The sequence below is a fragment of the Ostrea edulis genome, chromosome 1 (assembly GCF_947568905.1).
Source record: "Ostrea edulis chromosome 1, xbOstEdul1.1, whole genome shotgun sequence".
Taxonomy (NCBI): domain Eukaryota; kingdom Metazoa; phylum Mollusca; class Bivalvia; order Ostreida; family Ostreidae; genus Ostrea; species Ostrea edulis.
In genome coordinates this window covers 23,696,692-23,723,078 of record NC_079164.1, presented here as the reverse complement: position 1 = coordinate 23,723,078, position 26,387 = coordinate 23,696,692, and the positions used below count along the sequence as shown (strand labels likewise).

Here is a 26,387-nt window from a genome sequence, read left to right as displayed (position 1 = left end):
TTTCACTTGTTTATTTTTACTAGGACATTTACTGGTCCAGGTCACGGAGTCGTTTCTCGCCTATGACAGCAGCGAAATTCAGACTAGTATGGAAGATTTCGGAGCTGTCAATTAAAATTTCACATCAATTATACACTACTTACTTCCTCATATTTTAATAATGTTCTTCGTGTAGACGTTACACGACTTATTTTTCATCAGCAGTATCAACTGTTGACAAGATCTGCCATTTTAACATTGTGTAGACAATAGAACTCCAAGACAAATTAATTTGTATTCACCTGAGGATGGATGTTAAAATCCAGAAAGTGCTAGTGATTTAAATATATTTTGGAACTGTATATTTTCCTGCTTTTTTTATTGAATTATATATATATATATATATATATACATGTATATATATGTGTGTGTGTGTGTGTGTGTGTGTGTGTTAGTATCGGTCTATATTATCTCCATTTCATTATTTTCTACTTACTTGTCTACGTAAATTCCTATCTTCGTATTCGAGTTGTTTATTTCATGAAACAGGAAGAGAGTTATCTTTTATTTTCAAACGTATTTTATTACAAAACTTCTCATTGGTTACTTCTAGATTTATTATCAAATCACATTACAGGTAACTTTTACTTTCATTCTTTTGTTAAGAATAGTATTTAAACCCGAGCACAACCGTGATCGGGGCTTCTTCTGAGCCAAACATTGCAACAAGTTAAATATCAGGAGTTGCCGCACCCTGTATTTTTGATTAGTGTTTCTTTATTTTTCCTGTTTAATCATATTTTTCTCTCAAGCCACATTCATTCCCCGGGATTATTATGTTGGGTATTTATCATACAATTGTTGAACTTTATTAAAGGTTTAAAACTTTATTTATTATTTTATTACTAGCCTCACTCTAGGCGGACTCAAACTTACCTGGAAAAATCTAAAGGGTTGAATACTTTATATAACACGTATCATCATTAAAAAAAAAAACCACACACACAACGCGAAGTAAAAAAAAAACCCATATCAATAGATGCTGTTATATTCTCTGCATAGGGCAGAAGTGGACTAATTAACACAATTAAGAATGTTATACTATTCTTGCTAGGCCTATCCATTGCAGTTTAATATATTTTACACATGCGACTTCTGTTTTATATCCGTTAGCACCGACTCTTGCTGCCTCTTGTTGATGTACCAAGCATATTATAGATTAGGGATAACGCACATGTATCGTTTGCTTACATATAAAACTTGTAATACCACTAATGAGTGTATTACTTCAAGAATTAACTCTTCACTGTGTATTGTCTTTACTGTATCAACAACTATATATGTTACATGTTTATGCCCATTTGGGCCCTACGTAATTTGGTAATACATGTTATACTATTCTATTCTATATTGGGATTCAGAGACGTATTGTTATTATCCTTCTTTTACAAGAATTCAAATTGCAAGACGTGAGTTGATGCCAAAAGAAAAAGAAACAATGAATGATAATATTCATATAAAAAAACAAAAACACTTTTCAGGGCCGAACTTGACTGGGAACGAAACCACTGGCAACCGTGCAGCGCCACCTACAAGTGAACGGAAGTAGACCGGTGTCTTGCCACGTTCCAATCAATATCAGAAGGCGAGAATGTTGCGGGTGGTATTGTTCTTAAGTTGTATTTGCCTCGCTTTTGCAGGCAAAAGAACACTCGTGTTGGTTGATAACTGGTCAATTAGAGAAACGCACTCAGTGTTTTTCCGAAATCTGAGAGGTGAGTTGCTAGTTGTAGACCACAGGCACTTGTTTCTGTAAATGACTTATGACCTCTGTATACTAATAACAACACAAGGTAACTAGCTTCAAATGACACAGAATGGCACCCCCTGAGAATGTCGGCCTTTTGAGCTTCCAGGGAATATGCTATGTAAATGTATTTACTACCGTTGTATTGTACAATCATTCAACTTAAAAACCATGTATGACATGATTGCATTCATTGCCTCTTATCGCCGAAAACTGCAACAAAACATGGATTTTCCGTTTTATACCACGAAGTGCTATGTACTGATACCGCACAGAATGAAAATTGTATATTCGTTGTGTTGAAAAATAAAGTCTCATTGTTTTATTATCACAATAAATTGATACGATGTTTATTACCAAAAAATCTGAACATATTGCTTTGTTAACAAAATCAAAATTTTGAATTGAAGACGTACACGTTGTACGCTATTTTTAGTTACTCAAAAAAACCAAAGCTGTTCGTACGTTTCGGGATTTTACATGTCATCAGAAGATAGAAGCTAAGACCTCCCGAGTGGAGATTTAAAAATATTTTCGTGTCGGAATCATTTCTGATGAAGATAATAATGAAATTATGACTTACTGTAAATACAACTTCGTTAACTAGTATGAGAAATATTTCTGCCAATTGCATGTTTCATGCAGATCTATGGAAAGTCAGAGAAAATACAGATAAAAGATTAGATCTATTTGGAAGTATGCAAACTAGAGCAAGGAAAGTTTTTTTAGTGATGTGTTATTGACTTTGTGATATGTATTGATGTGGCAAGTACCTGTTGTTACATTGAAGTTTTATGAAACCCACCATAAGTACCAAGGACGCTGCAGGCACATATCAATGTTTTTCGGAGGCGACTGGCCAACCCTTAACATTAACTGTTATTTTCATGCTTGCAAATGAAGATATATTGGGAGAATGGCCCCTCCACTATTTTTGATAGTACTATGTAGTAGTGAATGAGAAGATATTAATGCATGTAAGCTTGAAAGTTATGAATTGAAGCCCTGGAGCAAAGAATGACCCCTCCCAGCCTGAGGGGAAAAATTGAGACAGCATTGACGAACACTATAACCCCCAACCCCCCACCCCCCCATGCACACACTAATTAAGGTTCTGAAGGTCTTCATCATGACTATCATATTTTTATCATTGTCTGTCAGGAAATTTAAACGAACCCCCTTCCCGCATCCCTAATATTACAGATCTGTCCCGATATGGAAAAATTCACAGGCATCTGAAGTATGGACACCACCCCCCCCCCCCTTTCTGATTTTTGGGGGCAGCGATTATTTCTCTGAAATGTGTGGATTCCCCGTCTATTCCATCCTCATTTCGATTTAAGTAATCGTAAACTTGCTTTTTTGTAAGCCTTAACGTAGTTCCACACTCCTGTGACGTCATAAGATTGTGCAAAGTCAATAATTTAATGACTGGAACATAAATTTTGTTGGAGTCTTTTTCAATAGTTATTGTAAAAAATCCTGTTAGCCATAAAATATTTCAAAAGTCTTAGTTATATTTGAATAGTCAATGATGCGTTTCAAAATATTGACTCCAAGGACAATAACTCTGTTTTCATTAAATTATTTATCAAGTCCACTATGCAATAGATTTCCTATATTTTTCACAAACATTTTACCAAGGTGATAAGGAATTATTATCTGTGTCTTTTCATGAAATTACATAAAATTTTAATCCATGAGTGGTTTTAAATAGCTGAGTTGTATGGTACCAGATTTAGGGTTTTTTTGGGGGGGCGGGGGGAGTATACATACTCTGGAAGCTATAGATTTGAAATTATTAAGGAAAGGTATGGATTTTTTTTCATAAATAACTATAACAGATGTACATCTACTAATATAAACAGAAAAAATGATATGTAAACCATGCTATAAGGAAATTGTGTCCATATTTGTTTGTTTTTTAACATTTTGGAGAATAAGGCTAATTCAATAATTTTGCACTTATTATACTAAAACTTGATGAACATATTGAAAATGACATGTGTTTTAGTTATTGACATGTTTCCTGATAAATAAATGCAAATTAAAATTTTTGTTGTTGTTTTTATTTTAAAATAACAACAGATAACTGTTTCCAATGAATTTCATAAAAATCTACATAGGGGTACATTACTTCAGTAGTGTCTGTAATGAAAATAAATCTGGAAATCCTTAACTAATTTGCCTTTTCTCATTACTCTGCATGTTAATCTATTGATTCCAAACAAAAAAATGCTACCTAAACCCCAAAAATCCAGGACTAAGGACCCACCTTAAATACCTTATACTGTTTATAATAAGTATATTCTATATTATACCAGTCCAGTAGAAGGCCAATCTCTAAAGCTTGTGAAAAGCGTGAAACAACTACATCAATCGAAATTGGGTTGAGAGAGACAAAGAATCCACACATTTTGGAGGCATTGTCACCGCCAAAAAAAAAAATCAGAAGGGGGGGATTATAGTTATCAGGTGTCTGGAAAAAAATATGGGGGGATGGAGTCCCCTTTATTTTTTGTAGCATTTCCCCCCTAATGTTAGTAACTAAATTATATAAAATAAGATCAATTGTGGTTAATGGTCACCATTAAAATCATCCTTTTGCTTGTTATTTTTAATTCATCTCCGATGCTCTCTCTTTCTATAAATAACTCTAAAGAATTCCAAACGTAATTTTAGAAGAGCGTACTAGCCAGTCAAAATCGCCCACGTATTCTGTGCGGTATTAGTACATAGCACTTCATGGTATAAAACGGAAAATCCATTTTTTGTTGCAGTTTTCGGCGATAAGAGGCAATGAATGCAGTCATGTCATACATGGTTTTTAAGTTGAATGATTGTACAATACAACGGTAGTAAATATATTAGCATCGCATATTCCCTGGAGGCTCAAAAGGCCGACAATCTCGGGGGGTGCCATTCTGTGTCATTTGAAGCTAGGTACCTTGTGTTGTTATTAGTATACAGAGGTCATAAGTCATTTACAGAAACAAGTGCCTGTGACCACAGGGCCGGGTTTTGACACTGGTAGGCTTTATATGTTATCTGTATATAGTACAATCTAAATAGAATTTGATCCGCTCACGTATACATGAGCGGATCAAATGATTTAATTTTAATTAATTATATAGTATATAGAGTGTTAAACCAGTTTGGTCAGATTGAGTCAAAATCCTGTTTTGTAGACCAGGTTCACTGTTGTCATTTTTATTATTTAAATTACAAGTGGGTACACGGTTTGATTGCAATTTTAACGAATTTTCATCCATCTATAACTGGTTTATTTAATATAATTGGATAATAAGCTCACCTTCTGCAGACAGTTTAGTTTTAATTTTCAGGGCTCGGAATTAGCTATTCTCGTTAGAGAAGTCAAGAGGCATAGCCTTCATCGACTTCTCTTGGCAAACATTCATGTTTTGATATAAAAACAGTTGTTAAGTATTGGTCGATCATGTAAGCATTTGTATTATATGGGAGCAAGTTTTAGAAAAGCAAATTATACACATCCATATAAAAAAAAACCCAGATGTAATACGGTCAAAATCTGTAAATCACCACTGGCTAAGATTTTAGAGTATCCTCTATTTTCATTTGCAATTTACTCGCATTTTGCGAGTATTTCTTGCTAATTTTGATCCCTGGTTACCAGAAGATAATGTTAATAAATTTTACATACATAATTGTAGACAAAGGATTTGAGCTGACCTTCAAGACAGCAGATGATTCCAGCCTGGCCCTAGTGAAGTATGGAGAGTTCTTGTATGACAACCTGATTCTCTTTTCCCCATCTGTTGAAGGTAACTAAACTTATGTTTTAATGTCGCAAATGTTTATTTTTATGGTACATGTAGTACTTACACGGTTATCCAGTGAACTATTTTTTTTAATGTGATGTAAAACAATATGCAAGCAAATACAACAATGTGGATGAGAATGGATGGATATGTATGTAGGTTGTGGATGAGAATGGATGGATGTGTATGTAGGTTGTGGATGAGAATGGATGGATGTGTATGTAGGTTGTGGATGAGAATGGATGGATGTGTATGTAGGTTGTGGATGAGAATGGATGGATGTGTATGTAGGTTGTGGATGAGAATGGATGGATGTGTATGTAGGTTGTGGGTGAGAATGGATGGATGTGTATGTAGGTTGTGGGTGAGAATGGATGGATGTGTATGTAGGTTGTGGATGAGAATGGATGGATGTGTATGTAGGTTGTGGATGAGAATGGATGTGTTTGTAGGTTGTGGGTGAGAATGGATGGATGTGTATGTAGGTTGTGGATGGATGTGTATGTAGGTTGTGGGTGAGAATAGATGGATGTATATGTAGGTTGTGGATGAGAATGAATGGATGTGTATGTAGATTGTGGGTGAGAATGGATGGATGTGTATGTAGGTTGTGGATGAGAATGGATGGATGTGGATGAGAATGGATGGATGTGTATGTAGGTTGTGGATGAGAATGGATGGATGTGTATGTAGGTTGTGGGTGAGAATGGATGGATGTGTATGTAGGTTGTGGATGAGAATGGATGGATGTGTATGTAGGTTGTGGATGAGAATGGATGTGTATGTAGGTTGTGGGTGAGAATGAATGGATGTGTATGTAGGTTGTGGGTGAGAATGGATGGACGTGTATGTAGGTTGTGGATGAGAATGGATGGATGTGTATGTAGGTTGTGGGTGAGAATGGATGGATGTGTATGTAGGTTGTGGATGAGAATGGATGGATGTGTATGTAGGTTGTGGGTGAGAATGGATGGATGTGTATGTAGGTTGTGGATGAGAATGGATGGATGTGTATGTAGGTTGTGGATGAGAATGGATGGATGTGTATGTAGGTTGTGGATGAGAATGGATGGATGTGTATGTAGGTTGTGGATGAGAATGGATGGATGTGTATGTAGGTTGTGGATGAGAATGGATGGATGTGTATGTAGGTTGTGGATGAGAATGGATGGATGTGTATGTAGGTTGTGGGTGAGAATGGATGGATGTGTATGTAGGTTGTGGGTGAGAATGGATGGATGTGTATGTAGGTTGTGGGTGAGAATAGATGGATGTGTATGTAGGTTGTGGATGAGAATGAATGGATGTGTATGTAGGTTGTGGGTGAGAATGGATGGATGTGTATGTAGGTTGTGGATGAGAATGGGTGGATGTGTATGTAGGTTGTGGGTGAGAATGGATGGATGTGTATGTAGGTTGTGGATGAGAATGGATGGATGTGTATATAGGTTGTGTATTTCTATTTAATGTCTCTTTACAGAGTTTGGTGGATCTATTGATGTTGCAGCCATCACCAATTTCATTGATGGAGGAGGAAATGTCTTGGTTGCAGCCAGCTCAGACATAGGTACAGACTATGATCTATTTAGGTTTCTGTAAGGTTTAATACTGCATAAATGTTTAAAAAGATTTTAGGATTGAAACTAGTCTTCTGTGACAGGTGACCCAATTCGTGAACTGGCCACTGAGTGTGGGGTGGAGTTTGACTATGAGAAGACAGCAGTAATTGATCACCTGAACTTTGACGTCAAAGACCAAGGAAAGGTAAAAGAAGGATAGAGATGCAGAGTACTTGATATTTTACTATTAAACTTGATTTAGGATAAGTTTCACCGTATAAAAAGATTTTGATTTCATATTAATTTCTTTTTCAGCACACAATGGTGATTGCTGATTCTAAAAATCTTCTTGATGCTCCCTTGATTGTTGGATCCAAGAATATAAACCCTCTATTGTACCGTGGGGTGGGGTAGGTCCTACATGATATTCTAAAAATATAGTAGGTTGTGTGTTTATTGTTACTGGCCCAATTTAATTTTACTTGCCAATAAGTTTACTTCTGTATTTAGTACTTTTTACAAACATGCATTGAATTCTGATGATCCTCATTGTTACTACAGAATGGTTGCTGATCCAGAAAACCCCCTTGTATTGAGTGTGCTCCATGCCTCATCCACTGCTTACTCCTTCACTCCGGACAAACCTGTCGATGACGTGAGTTACTAGAAAGATCAAATTTTTGTTGTTCTGAAAAGTTGTTGACTTCTCACCTTTGTAGTAATTTACTTAGAAGTTTCCTGGTGAAAGTCAATATAATTCAAACTGACTCAGTAACTATTTTTATTTTTCATAATATTTTTAACTAGTTGGGTAATGACTCATGTTTTAACTTGTAATTTATTATGCTTGACACTGAAGGTATTTGTTATTTTCTTTATGGAATGTCCTCTTGCTGTTAAGAAAAAAAATACCTGGAAACAGGAAGGAAAATATGATAGGAAAATTCTGATTACAGTATCCACATGCTGTTGGCAAAAATACTCTGCTGGTGGCTGCCCTCCAGGCCAGAAACAATGCCCGGGTTGTCTTCCTTGGTTCCCTGGACTTCTTCAGTGACGAGTTTTTCACCGCCGCTGTCCAGAATGGAATGACCAACAAAAAGTGAGTAGGATTCTCATCTTGTTGCAGAAAAAACATGGCTTTACAGTAAATGCATGTTTGAATGGGTGTATATGTGGGTCAGATTATCATAGCATGCTCTTTATAAGTTTGATTTTCTTTACTACTCATATTGTAATTGTGATGTAGATATGACATTTATTTAAGCATTTTATGATTATTTTTGACATCATATGCAGGGATGTGCAATTACAAAAATTAACTACTATCCCAGGATCTAGTGGCAGTAACAGTTACTAGCCCAAGATCATCTCTTACTAGCCCATGAACTAGATCCAGTATATACCAAAAAGCCTAAAACTGGATTTGATACATGCAAATTGAAATATAAATATGCAAACAATGGTCAGTTTCATATCTTTTATTATTAATCAATTTATTTCATAGCTTCTAGTCAAGTGATGAATGATCCAGTTTAATTATGATAATATGGCACTTCATACTTTCTACATGGGAATGTGAACAACCTTCAAGTTCAAGAAAGTTGTTCAAAATATTCCTGGACCTTTGGATTTCGCAATATCTTGATTCTTTTTACAGTACTTGCAACGCATGAGACTTTTCTCTGTATCGAAGTACAACTGTCATGTGGCATTGTCCACTCGGTCGCGCTAACGTTTTCTTCATAACTGTTTAGTAAATAGAAAGAGGGAAAGATAACGAACACTGAGTCTGATCGATCTCAAAAATCCTATCAAGAATCACGACTGAGGACAGAGCAAACAGCGATAGCAAAACACGCACTCCTGGGAACACTGACACTTCTCCCTTTCGTCACTGAACTGACTGTTGCCATCAATGCACAAAGCAGACAGGTTAAAAGGGATTGAAGATTTTGACTTTGCAATAAAGTTAATTCGTTTGTAAAGTTGATTGACATAATATTAACAGTTGTACAACAAATAATGCTTTTACTTTCGCTTTAGGCAGGCTAATGCAGCATTGATTTTTGCTTGCCCGACCTCTACAATTGGTAGCCCCGGGCGTCGGGTGATTGTAATTGCACACCCCCGATATGGCATGGGTATGCAAACAAAATGGAAATAAGGGTGTTCAAAAAAAAATTGTGCAACCTTTTCATGTTGCTAGTACGATAGATGCAAAAACATAATCACATATTTACATGTGCTCTTTGATAGGGTATCCTTTTAAATGCAATCTAATTAAAATCAGACTTCTTAGATCCGCGCCGTATACTTTGCGTAAGAAGATCTGACATAACCCGATTAGGGGTCGTGTTCAGATGAACTTTATATCAGCCAATCAGCACGTCGGCTTTGAAACCGTCCGTGTTTACAATTCAAGGAAAACGGCTGCGATTGGTTTGAAAGAAAACACATCACAGCTAGATTCGACGTCACAGTGCACCGTTTACGTCGACTGGCGTTATATTCCTCACGTTATATAAGTAAACCATCTTGAAAACTATTCAAATCGTACCCATTCCTATTCTTACATAAATCGGAATTTACAATTAATTTAATTTAGGTGTATTTCATATCGTACGCTTTGTTGTTTGTATGAACGAAATATATTAGGCATTATTGCGAAAGTTTAAAATTCGTTATTGCAGAATATACAATTTTACAGTGTGGAGAGAGATTACAGCAATTTATTTACGAATTGCCAAGAACCGCCTAAATAGCCATCATTGTCTGTATGGTGCAATTTGACTGGCTGATAGTTCTCATGAATATTCCAAGCGAAAGGTCATGCGGACATGACCTCCTATGGGGTTATGTCAGATGCTATTATAGCGATTGTGAGCGTATCCTAGGATCTGATTTTAATTAGATTGATTTTCAATGTTGATCTTCTGCAGCTTTCTGTGCTTGTGAGTCAACAAGATGTAACAGCCATGTAATATCTTCTTTCTTGCATAATTTTGATAACATGATGAAGCTTTGCCTTGTAGCTCTCTGTGCAATGTTAATTTCATATTTTCATAAATGAAAGTGGCATGGGTCAAGGACTAGAACACTCAGTTTTAGTGTGTAAAAGTTGGGGGGAGTGGGTGGAGGTGATGGACAGTGGAATATAAATCTTTTTGGCAGTGTTTAATTCCTGGTTTGCCTGGTTATGTTTCAGATTCCCAACATCAGGCAATGAGGATCTGTCTGTCAGCCTGGCACAGTGGGTGTTTAAGGAGAAAGGTGTACTGCGTGTTGGTGTTGTGAAACACAACAAGCAAGGGGAGAAAGAGCCACCTCAGGCCTACACTGTTTTTGACATGGTGGTAAGTACAACTAACAAGAGAGGCTAAGAAATTGGGGAGATTGGACAGAGAAAAACCAAAATCCATGTATATGTAGAGAAAGAGGCATATAGATTCAAGGAAATACAGGTGGTTCAATGACTCAATTTTCTATCTCGTCAAGTCAAATATAGGTTTATATTATTTTCCTTATTATAAACTCAACAAAATTACTCTTGGTTGCTCAAACTCCCTATCTCTTACAACCCTTGATTTATTGAAATAAAATCTAATTTAAATCTTATTATGGATTTTCCTTTGGATTTTGCTCTTGACACCTGCAAGTGCTGTTTATTTATACTTAGTAGTCAGTCAGATATTTCTTCAAATCAAACTTTTCCAGTAATTTTAAATGGCTTGTGTAATAAATGTGCATTGTGTAAATTGGATTTTTAAGGCAAGTGAGGCTTCGCCTTATGTATTGCAAATTAATTGAGATTTATTACCGAATCAATGATAAAGTGAATTTTTAGAAGTTAACATAGACAATAATTTTAAAACATGTCACAAAATTGTGATTGAACGGTAACATCATATTTATCTTGATTAATTTTATTTATCAGATATGTGGACATCAAGTACTATTTATTCCTCAAATTACTTTTTGAATAGCAGAGCACTGACTCTACTTTCATTTTCATAGCAATGATCAAATACAAAATATTAATATGAAAATGAATTATGAGGAAATTATATCAAAATTGGATTATTGCCCAAGTTGAGAAAGTTTATTTTTGGTCTGTGTGTCTCTTTTTTTGTCTTGAATTTTAACTTTCCCCATTACTCAGAACTTCTGAATTGCCCAAGATAGATAGTATTTGTTGAACTGAAAGATTGTGGTCAAAGTCTACTGATAAAAGTTTATGTTATATATTTTATGTCAGATTTACTAGAATTGAACTTAACCATGATCTGGGACATGTGTTACACAAACACAAATTAGCAATTCAAATGAACTTCTGAGAATCCTAAGGATTGCTAGTTTCTAAGTTTCTAAATCATTTGACATTTATTTTAAAGGAATACTCAATTGGAATTGAGGAACTGAAGGATGGTCAGTGGAAGCCATACACTGGTCAAGATGTCCAGTTAGAGTTTGTCCGCATTGACCCATTTGTCAGAACAACTCTCAAGAACTCAAGTAGGTGTCGCTATTGTAGATATTATTTGTTCAGAATACGAGTACGAATTACAAAGGTGTGTGAGAATCTGATGAAAGTGATTTCTTTTGTTAGCAGTATGCTCTAATTGCTGTGACTGATGTAGATTAATGTTGCAGTAGAGGCTATGGCCCCTCCACTTCTAAGCACAGTACATGGACAGACAGGATGTTTACAGTATTTTAAATGTTTGGCTTTCAGATGGCAAGTTCCATATCACTTTCAAGCTGCCTGATGTGTATGGTGTGTACAAGTTCCAAGTGGATTACAACAGAGTGGGTTACACTCACCTGTACAGTACCACACAGGTAAGACTACACACATCTGTACAGCACCACACAGGTAAGACAACACACACCTGTACAGGACCACACAGGTAAGACTACACACACCTGTACAGGACCACACAGGTAAGACTACACTCACCTGTACAGTACCACACAGGTAAGACTACACACACCTGTACAGCACCACTCAGGTAAGATAACACACACCTGTACAGGACCACACAGATAAGATAACACACACCTGTACAGGACCACACAAGTAAGACCAATGTTTAGGACTCTAGTAGGCTACTATGTTCACTGTTCAGCATATTCATGTTCATATGTGCATTCTTTATTTTTACAGGAAACATTTTTATTGTTATACATTATACAATACACATATTGAATAATGCATCAGTGTCAGAACTATAACTAAAATATTGGTCGTTTTTGTCCCAATTTTGGATGTGTGTATGTGTCTCAATGTCTTTATGTCTTTATGTGCGTAGTTTCTAATATTTTTCTCTGTTGAAGATATTTTTTTATGTATGTCTTGTATTTTCAGGTATCGGTGAGGCCACTACAACACACTCAGTACGAGCGATTTATCTACTCCGCCTATCCTTATTACACCAGTGCCTTCTCTATGATGGTGGGGGTCTGTGTATTCAGCCTTGTATTTCTCCACTTCAAGGAAGAACCCAAGGAAAAGAAAGAATAACATAGACTCTTTTTTTACTTCAAACCAAAAATTTATCTTATAAACTGAGAAATTTGTTGATTTTTTTCACTACCCATTTTTTTTACCATCAAAATTGAGTGCAAGATGTGACTGAAGATGCTGTCCTGTATTGTAGAGGTTTGGAATAAAAGATTCATTACGAGGGCTGTATTATGTTGTTTATACTATTATACTAACAGGGCAATATTTTTACTGTACATTGTTCAGTGGGTTGTCTATGACTGGGAAAAAAACAGTTATGAACTAGGAATCCTAATTGTTCGCGAACAATTAGAGGACTTTCCACCTTTTCATTACTTTTTGCTTTTTCCTGACAATTTTCAACTTAAATACTTCTTCACTTTTATGCCTAACCGGAGAACGCCTAAAAAAAAAAAAAACAGTTCGACGGTCACCCATCCAACTACTCATCGCGATCAATGTTGCTTAACTTGCATCATGGCGACAGACTCTCTACCACTACACCAGACCTACTTGCTTAATAACGAAGAAGTCCAAGTAAATTATAAACGGTTTAGGGCCACGAAAGCCATTGTTTAAAGGCCGTAACATCCAAAGACAATAAATAAAGGAATTTCAAAGGTTTCAATGCTGTTTTTATGTGTGTTTGAACGTATGACATGCGTCAATGTGCATGGATATAGTGTGGTTTTAGGAGGACGTGCCGAGAGACCGCAAGTCCTGTTGTGTTGTATTGTGGACAACCACGGACTCCCACCGGGAGGTTTGTGACCTTGACCTCATTTTGAAGGTCATCGGTCTTCTTGCAAGTGCTCCCGTGTCTCTAGGTCTTTTCGTGTCAAAGTTGGAGGCTTCAATAACGATATCGGAGACTTTCAGGGGCAATAACTCTGCATAAGGAGTTCCGGTTCACTTCTCACTGCAAGGGAGTTTCACTGGGAACTCCTCAGGGAAGGTTTCATGTCTCTACGACTTTCGGTTCTGGAGGAGTAGCGATAACAAGGTTTTCTACGCGCGTCGCCACAGTTCGCAGAGGGGTCAAAATTAAGAGTTGTAATTCATGATACGGAGACCAATCCAGAATTCCATGCTGACCCATATGGTATTTCACTGCTATCTGAAGTGGGGAAAGAGGGTATAAAAAGTGCCTTTTTTTTTTTTTTTTTGGTCTTTAGGGATGACCTTGACCTACTTTTTCAAGGTCAAGGTCACCCAACCCGTTCCAGTGGGTTCGGTGTCTCTACGACTAATATTTTAGAAGTCAATTTCTTACGCAGAAATCGTAAAACATGAGGGGTACTAACTTCCTGAAAGGGCCTTCGAATCCTTTCATTGAATGCCCATGTCAATTCGACCAAGTCACCTCTGTGTTCTAGAAAAGGTTGGATGCTCCTATCATTCACGGTTTTCGAGAAGAATCGATAACAAGGGTTTTTCGCGTGAAGTCCTCTAAGTTCGTTAAAGGTCAAAGTTCAGTTACGCAGGGTCAAATCTGAGCATGTTTTGAGATGTCAAATAGGATGGTCTACATTGATTTTCGATAAGTCTTGAGGCGTAGAAACATATTTTGGCGGAAATAATAATAAACAGAACAATATCAATAGGACTTTCCACAAAAAGGTGGAATGCCCTAAAAATGCCATGTTCTGAACTTTGGTGTGTCACTGCAACACATTTAGTAGAGCTCTTGCTTCATGAAAAATTGACAAAGTGTCATGAGCTCCAGTTCTGCAAAAGTTGAGGCAAGAATAGGTAGCACTTGAGTAGTTTCAGACTTGTATCTCTTCCCCAGGATGGAAGAAGTGCTTGTCAATACGTGAAGTTCTCAACCTATGCATTTTTCTATTCTCATGTGTTATGATTTAGTAGGTCATGTACTACGTGTATATTTCAATTTAAGTACTATCCAAAAGGTTTCATGTCAAGGTTATTACTGATGGAACAATACGTGAAAGTCTGGAGACCATTAATAACTGAATAGACTTATATGGAATTCAATCCATTTGGAAGTCAGCAGATGTTATTGTCAACCAAATTCACTGGTTCCCGTGCATTAAATACCTTGGATGTTAACTACTTGGGTGAACCTTTTTAAGTGTAAAATGTAAACCAGTTCGGCTGATTTATGCCATATTAAACAATTCACCAGTTATCTAACTGATGACTCCTAACAATTTACAATCAATCCTACAAACGGTACAATATCTAGTGATATGCCCTCTGAATTCTGCCAATAGTGTGTAATATGAATTTGAAAATGTACTATCAAAATATGACAAACTTCTCCAAAATTGAGCGGCAGTAATGATTGTCGCATATATATGTGATTATTTTTTTGCGCTTCGGTTGGGTATGGTTTTCTCTGGGTGAAAATTTTCAATGTTGCCCTAATCTACGTGTACTATATTAGGGGGGTGTGGGTGTTTAAATTCACATGTATAAAAGCCAGGTTTTTATAGTTCAAACATTATTTGGAAGCCGAGGAGGTTATCCTGCATCATCCACGACAGCTAGAACTTTATTTCTATTCTACTACGGTCCAGAAATATAGAGCCGATCGCTTACCTATACAGCTACTTATTAGGTCATTTTGTGACGTCATGATGGACCCTTGTCTTTATATTTTTGTTGATGGAAAGAATTGAGATGTTTCAAGTATTTAGTTGATGTTGATGAATTATATCAACTACTTTGAATACAGAAAACTTCACCACATCGTAGAAGAGGGTTAATGTGTCTGTGCATCGCCATGTTTGTTAACATTATCGATTTCGGAATGCGGTCCATTGATTCTTCAGTCATTATAAATTTGTTTTACAACATATATTGATAAACTTTTATGATTATAAAATTGAATTATCAGTTTTCGACTTTATCGTACATTTAGATTAGTAAATCACGAAGTGCAAACGAGATGTTATACATTTTCTCATAATCAGTTATTGCGTGTGTAGGTATATCGCTAGATAATGACTGCGGCATTCCTTTGATCTTTGCAATAACTGTGGTAGAATACCGGGTATACACACCATAAGTGTTGATAATGGCGGGTAGGCTGACACTCCAAATGGTCCTTTGAGGGAAATGTTCTGCCACTCTTCTAACAATGTCCTTCCAGATTTTTGAGGATTCGGAGGCTGGCAGCTACGTACATGCCTACCCTGCTCGTCCCAGAATTACTTTGCTGCCAAACGGGGGCATCAGTGTTTCACAAACACATCTTTGTATTTCTACTCTTGATTTTGCATCTGTATTTACACTTTACCAGTAGAATTGTTTCATCACAGCTCGTTCCCCCGTGTCACTCGTGTAGTGGACTCTTCAGAGAATTTGTAGATATTAACCCCGTTATGACCCTATGTGATGTAAAATTGGGAACTTTCAGGTGAGCTATATTATCCTCAAATGCCGATGTGATCCCGTTTTCTGGTTATAAGGGTTAGTCTACATTGTCTCTTGATCAGTTTTCTTCCATTTGATCACCCCATATTCAATAATCAAGTGACCCCAACCCCAGGTACCTCCAGTTGGTACCCCTACATTCTCAAACTCAGGGTGGGATATGAAAGTCCCAGGGATTCCCACCTCCACGGACTCTTAACAGATTAAGTTATTGTTACTCTCTATGTTTTGTGTCCCAGTTAAACTCTTCATGCGAGCTAAATTGTTCAATAAGTTTCACCAATCACATTAAACAATCTGTTTATTAATTGATTAAATATCGTTAATTTTGATAGATTATTTGCTAATCTTGAATATTCTCTGTGTACTTTCATGAATGTCCTTATAATGGCTGCTAGCTTCAGCCTAGTTGTCATGAGCCCACAATGACTCGAGAAAACCTTTATGATTTCATACTGTAAACTGGGACTGCGTGGTCACTTCGAGAAACTGATGAGGTCAGTTGTTGACCATTTCCGGACATCAATGATCGATCTCGTCTCTCTCTAGAAATGCATTAACCGTGGATCTCTGTCCGACAATAGTCCTAACTATACGTTCCTCTTGCATTGCACGTCCACATTATCGCCTCCAGAAAATTGTACACATATGATGGTAAAAAATTCTTGTTTATTGCATGACAAAAAACATTTCAAAAAACCTAAGAAAATTTCATATATAGATCTAGTAAAACTCGACAACAAATCTATATTACTGTCAGACTAGAACACTGAGATTCGTTGACTGGATATGTTTTAGTAACGTAAAAATGTAACACAAGTATGATCAACCGATTCATTGCTATACACTGGCATGTTTTTGGGGTGAATCCTTGGTAACTACCATACATACGAACAAGTTTGTGTCACACAAGTTCCAAGTTTTATAAACAGTTTCAGCTCTAACAAAGTTTTAACAAGATATCAGGTATATGTACAGAAGTATTATGTACATATGTCACCGTTTCATGCGCTTTCACAACCTTTAACAAGATGATCAAACAAAGTATACAACACATTTACGTCAACTACTGCAACACCATATTCCATCTAGAACAATTAATATACATTGATTAAATTCACAATGAAATTGTCGTTGTGTAGGAACTTCATGATACAAACGAGGACATTTACAATGGCTTCATAAAAATCTCCGAAATTATGCTATTAATTCCAAAAGACAATTAACGACACTTCCTACAAACAAAGACCCCCCCCCTCCCCAAAAAAATATGGAAATGAACACTAAATTTATGTTTTTATAAGTAAATAACAATTTTATTATATAGAATGTAATCTACTCTAAGGTCCGAAACTGGGTGATATATAGGTAGGGTAATATATTTCAACTTTTAAACATCTTAAGAAAATTTACATGTATTTATATTTTTTATGGATTTTGTATTCATACTTTCATGTATTACACCCAAAATAAACTCCAACATATATATCCACCCACGCATCCATTGTTTTTGTTTGTATCAAGCGTCCTTAAACTTTTGGGTTGTTGTGAATCTCCAACACATTGTTAAATGGTTCAACATTTTACATGTAAAACAAGAGAACAGAGCAAACTTAATGGTAACAAGAATGGTTCGTAAATACGGCTCGGCGATTCAGGGTATCTGTGATAGATATTAATTAAGGGGCTGAAATTCATCTGGATACGGTTTGTGATGTTACTGACCTAGAGACCTTGTTAATGTGAAAACAGATGACGTGAATCACCGAGTCGTTATCGCAGAACGCTCTATCTATCGTCTTTGATTCCCTTGTAAGGCTTGTTTTTATAATAACATTTCATGATGATAACAATGGTCAGGAAAACGCAACATAAACAAGCAGCCACGATAATACCAAGGATGTAGTTCCTTTTCAACGCGGACTCGATATCCGGGGATTTGTAATCTGTAAAAAATCAAGCTATTCTGTTAGCAAAGTGAGCATGCGCGGTCTTTGTTCAAGCGATTTAAGGTAGATCAACCCTCATGTGACTTATCAAATTGAATGGTTCAAAGTACAAAAACTATTAATTTTCACTTAATAAAGTTTAATCTAATCAATAGCCAAAGGAGATGTATATGTTGCCGCCCTCTAAAGATGTCAGACATATATATTGCAGATTAAGTATATGTCAACAGAATTTCACTAAACAGCATACTGAAGATAGGCTAAAATTATTGTAATATAATTATCAGCATAGGAGTTATGGTCCTTTACAACATTTTTTGAACATACATAATTGATTATTCTATAGAAAATATAAACCTTTACAGCATCATTGGTTTACCCAAAATTTTATCATACCCAATGAATGAAATAGTCCTCCAAAACATGCATAAAATTTAATTAAAAGAAAATTCAGGAAAAAACTATGATGTCACAAGAGGGTGGAGAAACCTTAATCTCAGTCGTTATAAAGCATAAATTCTGTTGTTCTTTTCAATCTTTTATAACTACAAAGCAACATGATCTGGAAATTCTCAAACATTAATTCCTTCTTGTCATGCAAATTTCCTTCTTTTATAAGCACTTCAACATTAGGCCCACGGGCCACAACGCTCACCTAAGCCACCTTGCTTACACGGAGATCTTACTACATGTATCACTAATAAAGGTTTCAACAACAACCCAAGTTCTGCCATTGTACCATCACTACTATATATACTCTATATGTCTCAAGGTGCTTGCATAATTATTTTCTCAAAACTTTTGCTGTTAAAAAGATTCTTTAAAAAAATCATGGAAAACTTTAGAGCTCTACTGTACGCCTACTATTGCCCAGGGCGTTATCATCCAGTTTACTGTATGCCTACTATTGCCCAGGGCGTTATCATTCAGTTTATGCCATTCATCATTGACATGTACACAGACTAATTATTAGGATGTAATTCATTCAATTCCCACTATGAACCACTCTGACTGAATGAAGAAAATTAAATCTACATTACATTATGACACTTTCAAATCAAGAAGACTAACTGTTTTGTTGTAGTGTTTGAAATGAAGATTTAAAAAAAAAAGAAAAAGAAAAAAAACCAAAAAAAAAACAAGACTTCCTATATTTATGTTTGTAAACATCCAACCTTTATTTGTACCCGGCTCAGGACCAGCGAACATGGTGTGAATTGAATGTACATTCAGCAAAGACGCTTGCATTTTAAATTTATAAATCATACGACATGTATCTTTCTTTTTGAGAATAAAAAACCCATACATTATGTGGAACTGTAAACCTCTCTCTTTTGTTCTTTGGGAATGTGGTCTGAACAAATTCAAATTTGTAGAATTTGGAGAACTTGTACATTTTGATAATTCACATCCCTGTTATGGATAAAAATTTATAAAGAAAATATCTATGTTCTATGACCCCCCCCCCCCCCATTCCTTTATGGCCCGGGGTCATGCAGAATAAATCCAAATCTACACTTCTAGCAGAATTATTTATATATCAACTTAACCGGAGACATTGTATCCTTTTGGTTTTTATGAGCATTTCCACAAATCCCCATATGCATTTCTATGTAAAACTTACTATTGTGGTCCCACGCTGACCCCGGGGTCATGATGTGAACAAATTTGAATTCACTACATGGGGATGCTTGCATATTGATTTAACGATATGTGCCCTTATGATTGTTTAAAAAATTCTTCAAGAATTTCTCAAAACATTCCTATGTTAAACTTGATCCCCTGAGGGTCATCGTGTAAACAAATTTGAATATGCATAAATTCTACGTGGGGATATCTCAATATGTATTAAGTTGACAAATTCTGTATTTGTTGTTTATATTATTTTCCGATTTTCAAAGGATATTCCTACAGTCTTATGTGTAATATTTTGAACCCCTGTTGCACCTCCGCCCTCGCCCCATTGTCATGATGTGAACAAAGGTGAGCCCTACTCAACGTGGGGATGCTTGCGTTTAATTTGACAAATCCTACTCTGGCCCCGTGGGTCTTTTATAAACGTGAATATACACTACATGAGAATGCTTGTACATTGGATTGATTTTTTTAACCCTAGTCTTATGGGGAATTCTTATATGTTCCTATGTAAAACTTTAATCCATTGTGGTCCCGACCTACCCCTGGGGCTCATATAATTGGAACAAACTTAAATATTCATTATATTAGGATTATATTTTCTGGTTACTTTAATCTTGAGAAGTTTTTAAAAATACCCCACCCTATTTCTTTACTGGTTCTGGAAAAAGTTCTAAAATGTAAAAAGTTTACAACAATGACTATATCAAATACAACAACAACAACAACGGCGACTCAGGTGAGCTAAAAGGGTGGATCATCATGCAATCTACATATCAACATCAACCAGGGAATTTCCACAGCAATTATAAATCTATTTCGAGGAACTGTGCAAAAGATTAGTTTTATCCAAAAGCAAACGATGTCTCTGTTTCAAAGGCGTAGATCGTGCTATTCTTTGATTTCCTTCTGTTTGTCTTTTTGCATGCAGCTCTATCTGAACTAAACATACTTTTAATTACTCATCCAACCAGGATACACACATGACATGAATAAAATAAAAAATTGTTTTTATTTCAAATCACATACAAACTCAACGTAAGACACACGAAACACACACTGAACAAACAATATAGGAAACAGTGCTTTATATCCGTTACATTGTCTCATTTTGGTGATGGTGTGCGACGTTAGAGAAATCTGAAGCATGCAAAAGCTGAACAAGCGAGACACAATTACACAAACACATATAATGACATATACGATGTTACTTTATCCTGCGCACAAATAGATAGTATACAACACACAGTGTATAATGCGCATGCTTGCATGTTTATAAAGAGAGTTCATAATGCCATATTCATAATTTCATATATGTGTTACTAAAATTGATAATGTAGATATAGTTGAGAAGGAAATTGGAATATGTATTTTTTCTAACTTAACTACGTTATTTTTTGTCATTTTATTTCTTGGTCTCGCTATTAATGTTTCTGTAGGTGGGCATATTGCGAGTGTACAATTTGATTGTGCACATCAGCACGAGAAATACACTACATATGCATGCCGCCACAACGACACCCAGTACATAATTCAGGTGCCATCCTTCCTCGAGGTTGGGGGGCCTATAGTCTAACAGAAAAGAAAAGAAAAACATAGAATTAGTCAACGTTCTTCACGGAAGCCTAGCTCGATGTGACCCTTGATCCTTGTTGGTCTTGTCAAGCAGAGAAAACTTTGGAATAGTGCGATTTAGAATTTCAATCTGAATAAAGTCGGATGTATCTAAATTATTTTGTAGAGGGAAGACTGCGATATTTTTCATATAGAAATTCACGACAATCGCATCTACTCGGGCCTTTGCAGAGTGTTTTCCATGCTTGCTGGAAAGACACGAAAAGTTGCGAGTGGGTTTAGGGTGATATGGAGTACCAAATTAACAAACTCAAATAATTAAGTATATCTTTAATTATTTGAAGATATCATCAATTCATTTGATGTGCGCAACAATTCAATTAAAGATCTCTTCAAATCATTAATGATATCTTCAATTCTGAATTATTGCGCGCATTAGTTGAATTGTTGATAGCATCAATTACTATGCAGAATTGATGGGCGTTAAAATTGAATTGCTGCTCTTTTCAAATGAATTGATGATATCAACAATTGAATTGATGTGAGCTATAATTCAATTGAAGAGAACAATAATTCAATTAATTCGCGAATCAAATTAATTCGCGCAATGGTTGAATGTTTGCTCAATTGGACTGTATTGTAGCGCACATCAATTCAATTAATGTGCGCAATTATTGAATTATTGTTCTCTATTGATCAATGGTATCATTAATTCAATAAATGCGCGGAGTAGAGCAACTATCTAACTAGAGATATCTTCAATATTTAACATATCCAAAATTGAATTAAGAGATTATCAAATCATTCATACCGAGCTCCAAAGTAAGTTATCTTCAGTTGTTAATTTGGCGCCCCTTAGGGTGGAGACACGAAATTCCAGCGTGTATTTTTAAAATGAATGATACTAATCACAATAATTTACATAATCACCAATGTATGGGACTTTTCGCCAAATAGCTCGCGTATTATTTACTTATATATCTGTAAAAGGACAAAACGCTGACTACCACATAAACATATTTACAGAAAATAAAGTAGTGGGCATGAAGACAACACAAAACGTATAATATATAATGTATACAATACAACACAATATAATATTATCATAATATAAAATATGATATATACGTGTATTACTTGCACCATTAAATATACTGAGGTTTATAATGGAGTTAAGATTATATATATATATTTCTAATAGATAATTATGTGCATTGATTAATGATTATACATGTATATATATAAAACACTGTATATTAGTCGCACAATACTGAAAATAATCTCCTCGAATATTTTCCCCACTCAAATAAAAACAGAATTACAAGAATAAACACTGTGTCGATGACAATATATATATATATAAACCTGATATACACATCCTATTGGACAGTTGATTTTGTATTGTTCCTTTTAAGAGTGAAAATGCATTATTAATGATTTTTGTACTTATATATATGAAATATATTTAAAAATACACCCCTTATACAATGTCCTGAGATGCTTTCTGTTGATAATTTGAAATAATAAAACTCTGTAACTCGAATATCGGGTAAGTAAAGAGGTCACACTATTACTTTCTGATGATGAGTTTTTTCAACATATTTTTATTTTCAAAAAACGTCCCCTCCCCGATTCAAATAGTCGTTCCTTTAATTTCAACATCAGTTATCATGTACTTACACGCCCTTTTAATCCTTGTAAAAAGTGAAATTGACACATTACTTTAAAAGATTCGCGACTGCGATTCCCTTAGGAATATGATGGAGACCTGGTTTGTGTCGAGTCCCATACAATATGAAATGCACCCTGAATTCTTACCATCTTCCACGTATTCCACAATGACTTTCTCTCTGCTAGAAAAGCATTCAGTGTACACGGTGATGTTAAAGCCATATTCGTAGACATCCTTCATTGCATAATCAGGTTTTTCCACCACCTCGACACGCATGGCTGGTGCCTGTGTGCAGAACTTAGCACCAACAGGTTTGCTATAACAACTTAGCTCCTGCAAAGTATAAAAAAGCTAGATGTAGTATATATGCACAGTGTTAATTAATCTAATTTATAATAATTTTATTCACAAAAACTGAGTGAAAGGGTTTGGGCAGCAGGCATACCCTATTTTAGGCCTCTCCCAACATCAAGGTCATATACCTGTAGATAAGTATATACATAAGTCAGTGTTAAATGCTTGTTACCTCTACAGTTCGACAATTCTATACCTGTGTACTGTCTGGGGTTTTATCAAAGTATTTTCCAGTAAATGCTACTTTGGACTGGCAAGAGCTCATCTTAGATTCGTCGATGCGCGCGCACATTCCTGGATACACGCACTTGGTGTTGGGATCTTCGATACGGTTGATGAGGAAACCACAGTAGCCAGATTCTGTCTTCCCGTTGGTGGTCAGGTGGATTTGAGAACCACTGGCGAGCTTGGTTGATTTGCCACATTCGTTCCCTGGTGTGGTATCCAAAGGAACTGACCAAAGAAAAGAAGAAAATATTCAGTTTGTTCTACGAACAAAAGTTTGTAACCAACCACTCAGTCCCCCTTACATTACATGTAGATTTACTAGATGTACTTCTAGTAGGAAAGCAGTTTCAAAAAAGTTGCGATCTTTGTCTTGGTTCTATAAGGGTGGGGGTGACGTATGGCTACTGACCCCAACTTCAACCTTTTTCAGGTGGAAGCTGCTTGATGGTAGGCCCAATGATCGAGTGCACGTGTCGTTGCCAGAAGATTATATGTTTAAAATGATAAAACATCTTATAAGAATTATTTTTATCAGATTGTTTTTCGTAAATCTAAAGAGTTCAAAATGTTACCTGTATTGGTAACCTGAGCTGCTGCAATCAGCGGGAATATAACGGCAACCAATGCTGATTTAATCTCCATGGCTTCTGAAAATAAAACAGAACATTTTTTTTTTACTAGTGCAGTTACTATAATATGGACATATATATAAATGTATGGACAAGTGTTATATACATATATATAAATGTATATATAAAATGAAATAGGATATTATTGATTTGAAATATTGATACTATATATGTATCTCAATTCAACTGTTATATTTGTCCTAACCCTTTCTAGGTCATAATAATGTCTTTGACAAACAATGAAACATTTATATAAACATGAATTATGTAAAGCTCTGGACGCCCTGACAAGCGCTGTCGGTATAACTGTGTCGACTGACAAAATTTATGACGCGTTGTAACGCACTTGTTTCACTCACTGAATATGCATCAAGGGCACCTTGTAACTTAATTAATTACGATTGTATAGGTGATCATTCAAATAAATACTAGTATGTTACTTTTTCTTTTTAGTTTTTACCTTCTTTTTAAATAATGTAATTAATGAAGTGCAATTTGGTTTGATAATTTCGTTTCTCTGAAAAAAATTAAATTCTAAACTTAAACACACGATCCAAAAGTCTTTTTTTTAAAACCATAAATGGTTTTAAAGAGTATTGTTATTTTAAAACCGTCAATATAAATTTTGTATAAAAAAAGAAATAAAGAAAAGAAATGAAAAAAAAATAAATAAATAGAATATGTACATTTCCTAACGATTTGGTAAAATTTAACAAATGGGGCACTCTTCACAGTAACATTGAATTAACAATTTCAATGTACCGCTGACGTCATAAAAATGAACATTTCCGGAAGAATTAATGAAATGTTACAAATTGGACACACAAGAGTCCACACTAACTTCAGCGTACCTCCATTGTACGTTTTCTTGCGACAGACACTTGTAGTTCGCGTGCCTGGGGGCTATGGATATTTATAGTACAATTTTAACATTTGTAATTTCGAGTTTATATCTACGTATATCTTATGTGCAAGTGGTCGACCTTCAATAAAAAGTGAGCTTGGTTTCGACAAAGAACAATATCATGTCTTTGGAACATAGAAATGAATAGTTTAGGAAACGGTGTACTTTTAAACATCTTAAGTACATCCTCAGGTGTTTTATATTATATAACATTATATCACAAGATTACTCTGTCCAGACAGTGAAAAAGGAGGGAATTTCTTCATTTTCAAGTTGTCTAACCTCATAAAGCATCGAAATATTATTAAAGCAACTTTCATGGCGTCACAATGAAGAAACAACGAAAGACATCAATACTGCCTGATACAGAATTTGCTGCCCTTGAAATCGTCGCGGAAGGACGTCAATATTTTGGTTTCTTTCACAAATTATTGGTTTTTTCGATGTTTTTGATTTTTCGATGTGTAATCGTCTAACGTATATATGGTCAATTATTAAATTTGACAATGGTAAGAAATAGAGAATAGAAAACAACCATACCTGTGACCGCTAATCCTGACTTGCTGTGGAAGAGTGGAGAGGGAGACACGAAGGGAATAAATTAACTACTGTCATTAGTGAGAGAGAGAGGCACGGAGAGGGAATAAGGAATCGAGTCACTGGACCGTGAAAAGGTTATTTCCATGTACAAGTACGTCCATGGGCTTGAAAATGTTTGTCCGGGATGTCATGATGTTATGAATGGTTTCATCCCCCTGATGTTTCGTATTGCATACAGGCGAGATCGAGATATACAAGACTAGTATTGATTTTTGTAAAAAGATAGAATCGATGTCCACTGAGAGAGAGAGAGAGAGAGAGAGAGAGAGAGAGTCTTGGATTTTGACTGTTCCATTTCTCGGACCTCTCTCACAGGACGCTGTCCTGAAATCTAACTCGGCTAGATAATTCTGCCTCCTCTTCCGAATCTATATTGACAATTTGGTATATAAAACTTTTAAGTTCGGGATATTTTTGTCAGCATAGGCCTATATATATATATATATATATATATATATATATATATATATATAAATATATATATATATAATTATATATATAAATGACCCCCTAGCGCAAACATCCGTGCATCAAAGGACCCCATTGGAAATAAGCTTTCGAGCTATCATGGATCATCCTTGGTATTTATGTATGTAGGTTTGTATGTATGTATATACCGAATAAACATTTATTTATGCGTTCGATATTTTAAAGCAAATATGAAATCACACTACTTACATTTTCAAGATCTGCCAATAAACAACTAATAGATCCAGTTTGATTAAAACCAGACCTTCAATTTTGCTCCCCCTTGAAGATCTGGTTTTAATCAGACTGCTAATAGATCT

General features: G+C 35.6%; 2 protein-coding genes across 3 annotated transcripts; one reads left to right on the top strand and one right to left on the bottom strand.

Moving 5' to 3' along the window:
- Positions 1–1,554: 1,554 nt before the first annotated feature.
- LOC125663748 (dolichyl-diphosphooligosaccharide--protein glycosyltransferase 48 kDa subunit-like) lies at positions 1,555–12,832 on the top strand. The gene is made up of 11 exons (XM_056153084.1): positions 1,555–1,754; positions 5,479–5,589; positions 7,067–7,153; positions 7,247–7,350; positions 7,461–7,555; positions 7,707–7,800; positions 8,102–8,247; positions 10,354–10,501; positions 11,540–11,660; positions 11,881–11,987; positions 12,514–12,832. The coding sequence occupies exons 1-11, from the start codon at positions 1,631–1,633 to the stop codon at positions 12,667–12,669; spliced, it is 1,293 nt and encodes a 430-aa protein (XP_056009059.1). The 5' UTR covers positions 1,555–1,630; the 3' UTR covers positions 12,670–12,832.
- Positions 12,833–16,702: 3,870 nt separating this feature from the next.
- On the bottom strand, positions 16,703–25,683 carry LOC125663740 (uncharacterized). 2 transcript variants are annotated; one of them, XM_048896075.2, is made up of 5 exons: positions 25,540–25,681; positions 24,039–24,113; positions 23,435–23,691; positions 23,031–23,217; positions 16,703–17,999 (listed from the first exon to the last, which is right to left on the bottom strand). In XM_048896075.2, exons 2-5 carry the CDS (start codon positions 24,106–24,108, stop codon positions 17,842–17,844), a joined length of 672 nt encoding a protein of 223 aa, XP_048752032.2. In that variant the 5' UTR covers positions 24,109–24,113; positions 25,540–25,681; the 3' UTR covers positions 16,703–17,841. The 2 variants fall into 2 exon arrangements, with proteins under 2 accessions (XP_048752032.2, XP_048752031.2); XM_048896074.2 differs by lacking the exon at positions 16,703–17,999 and adding an exon at positions 20,631–21,209 and having other exon boundaries at positions 25,540–25,683.
- Positions 25,684–26,387: the final 704 nt, after the last annotated feature.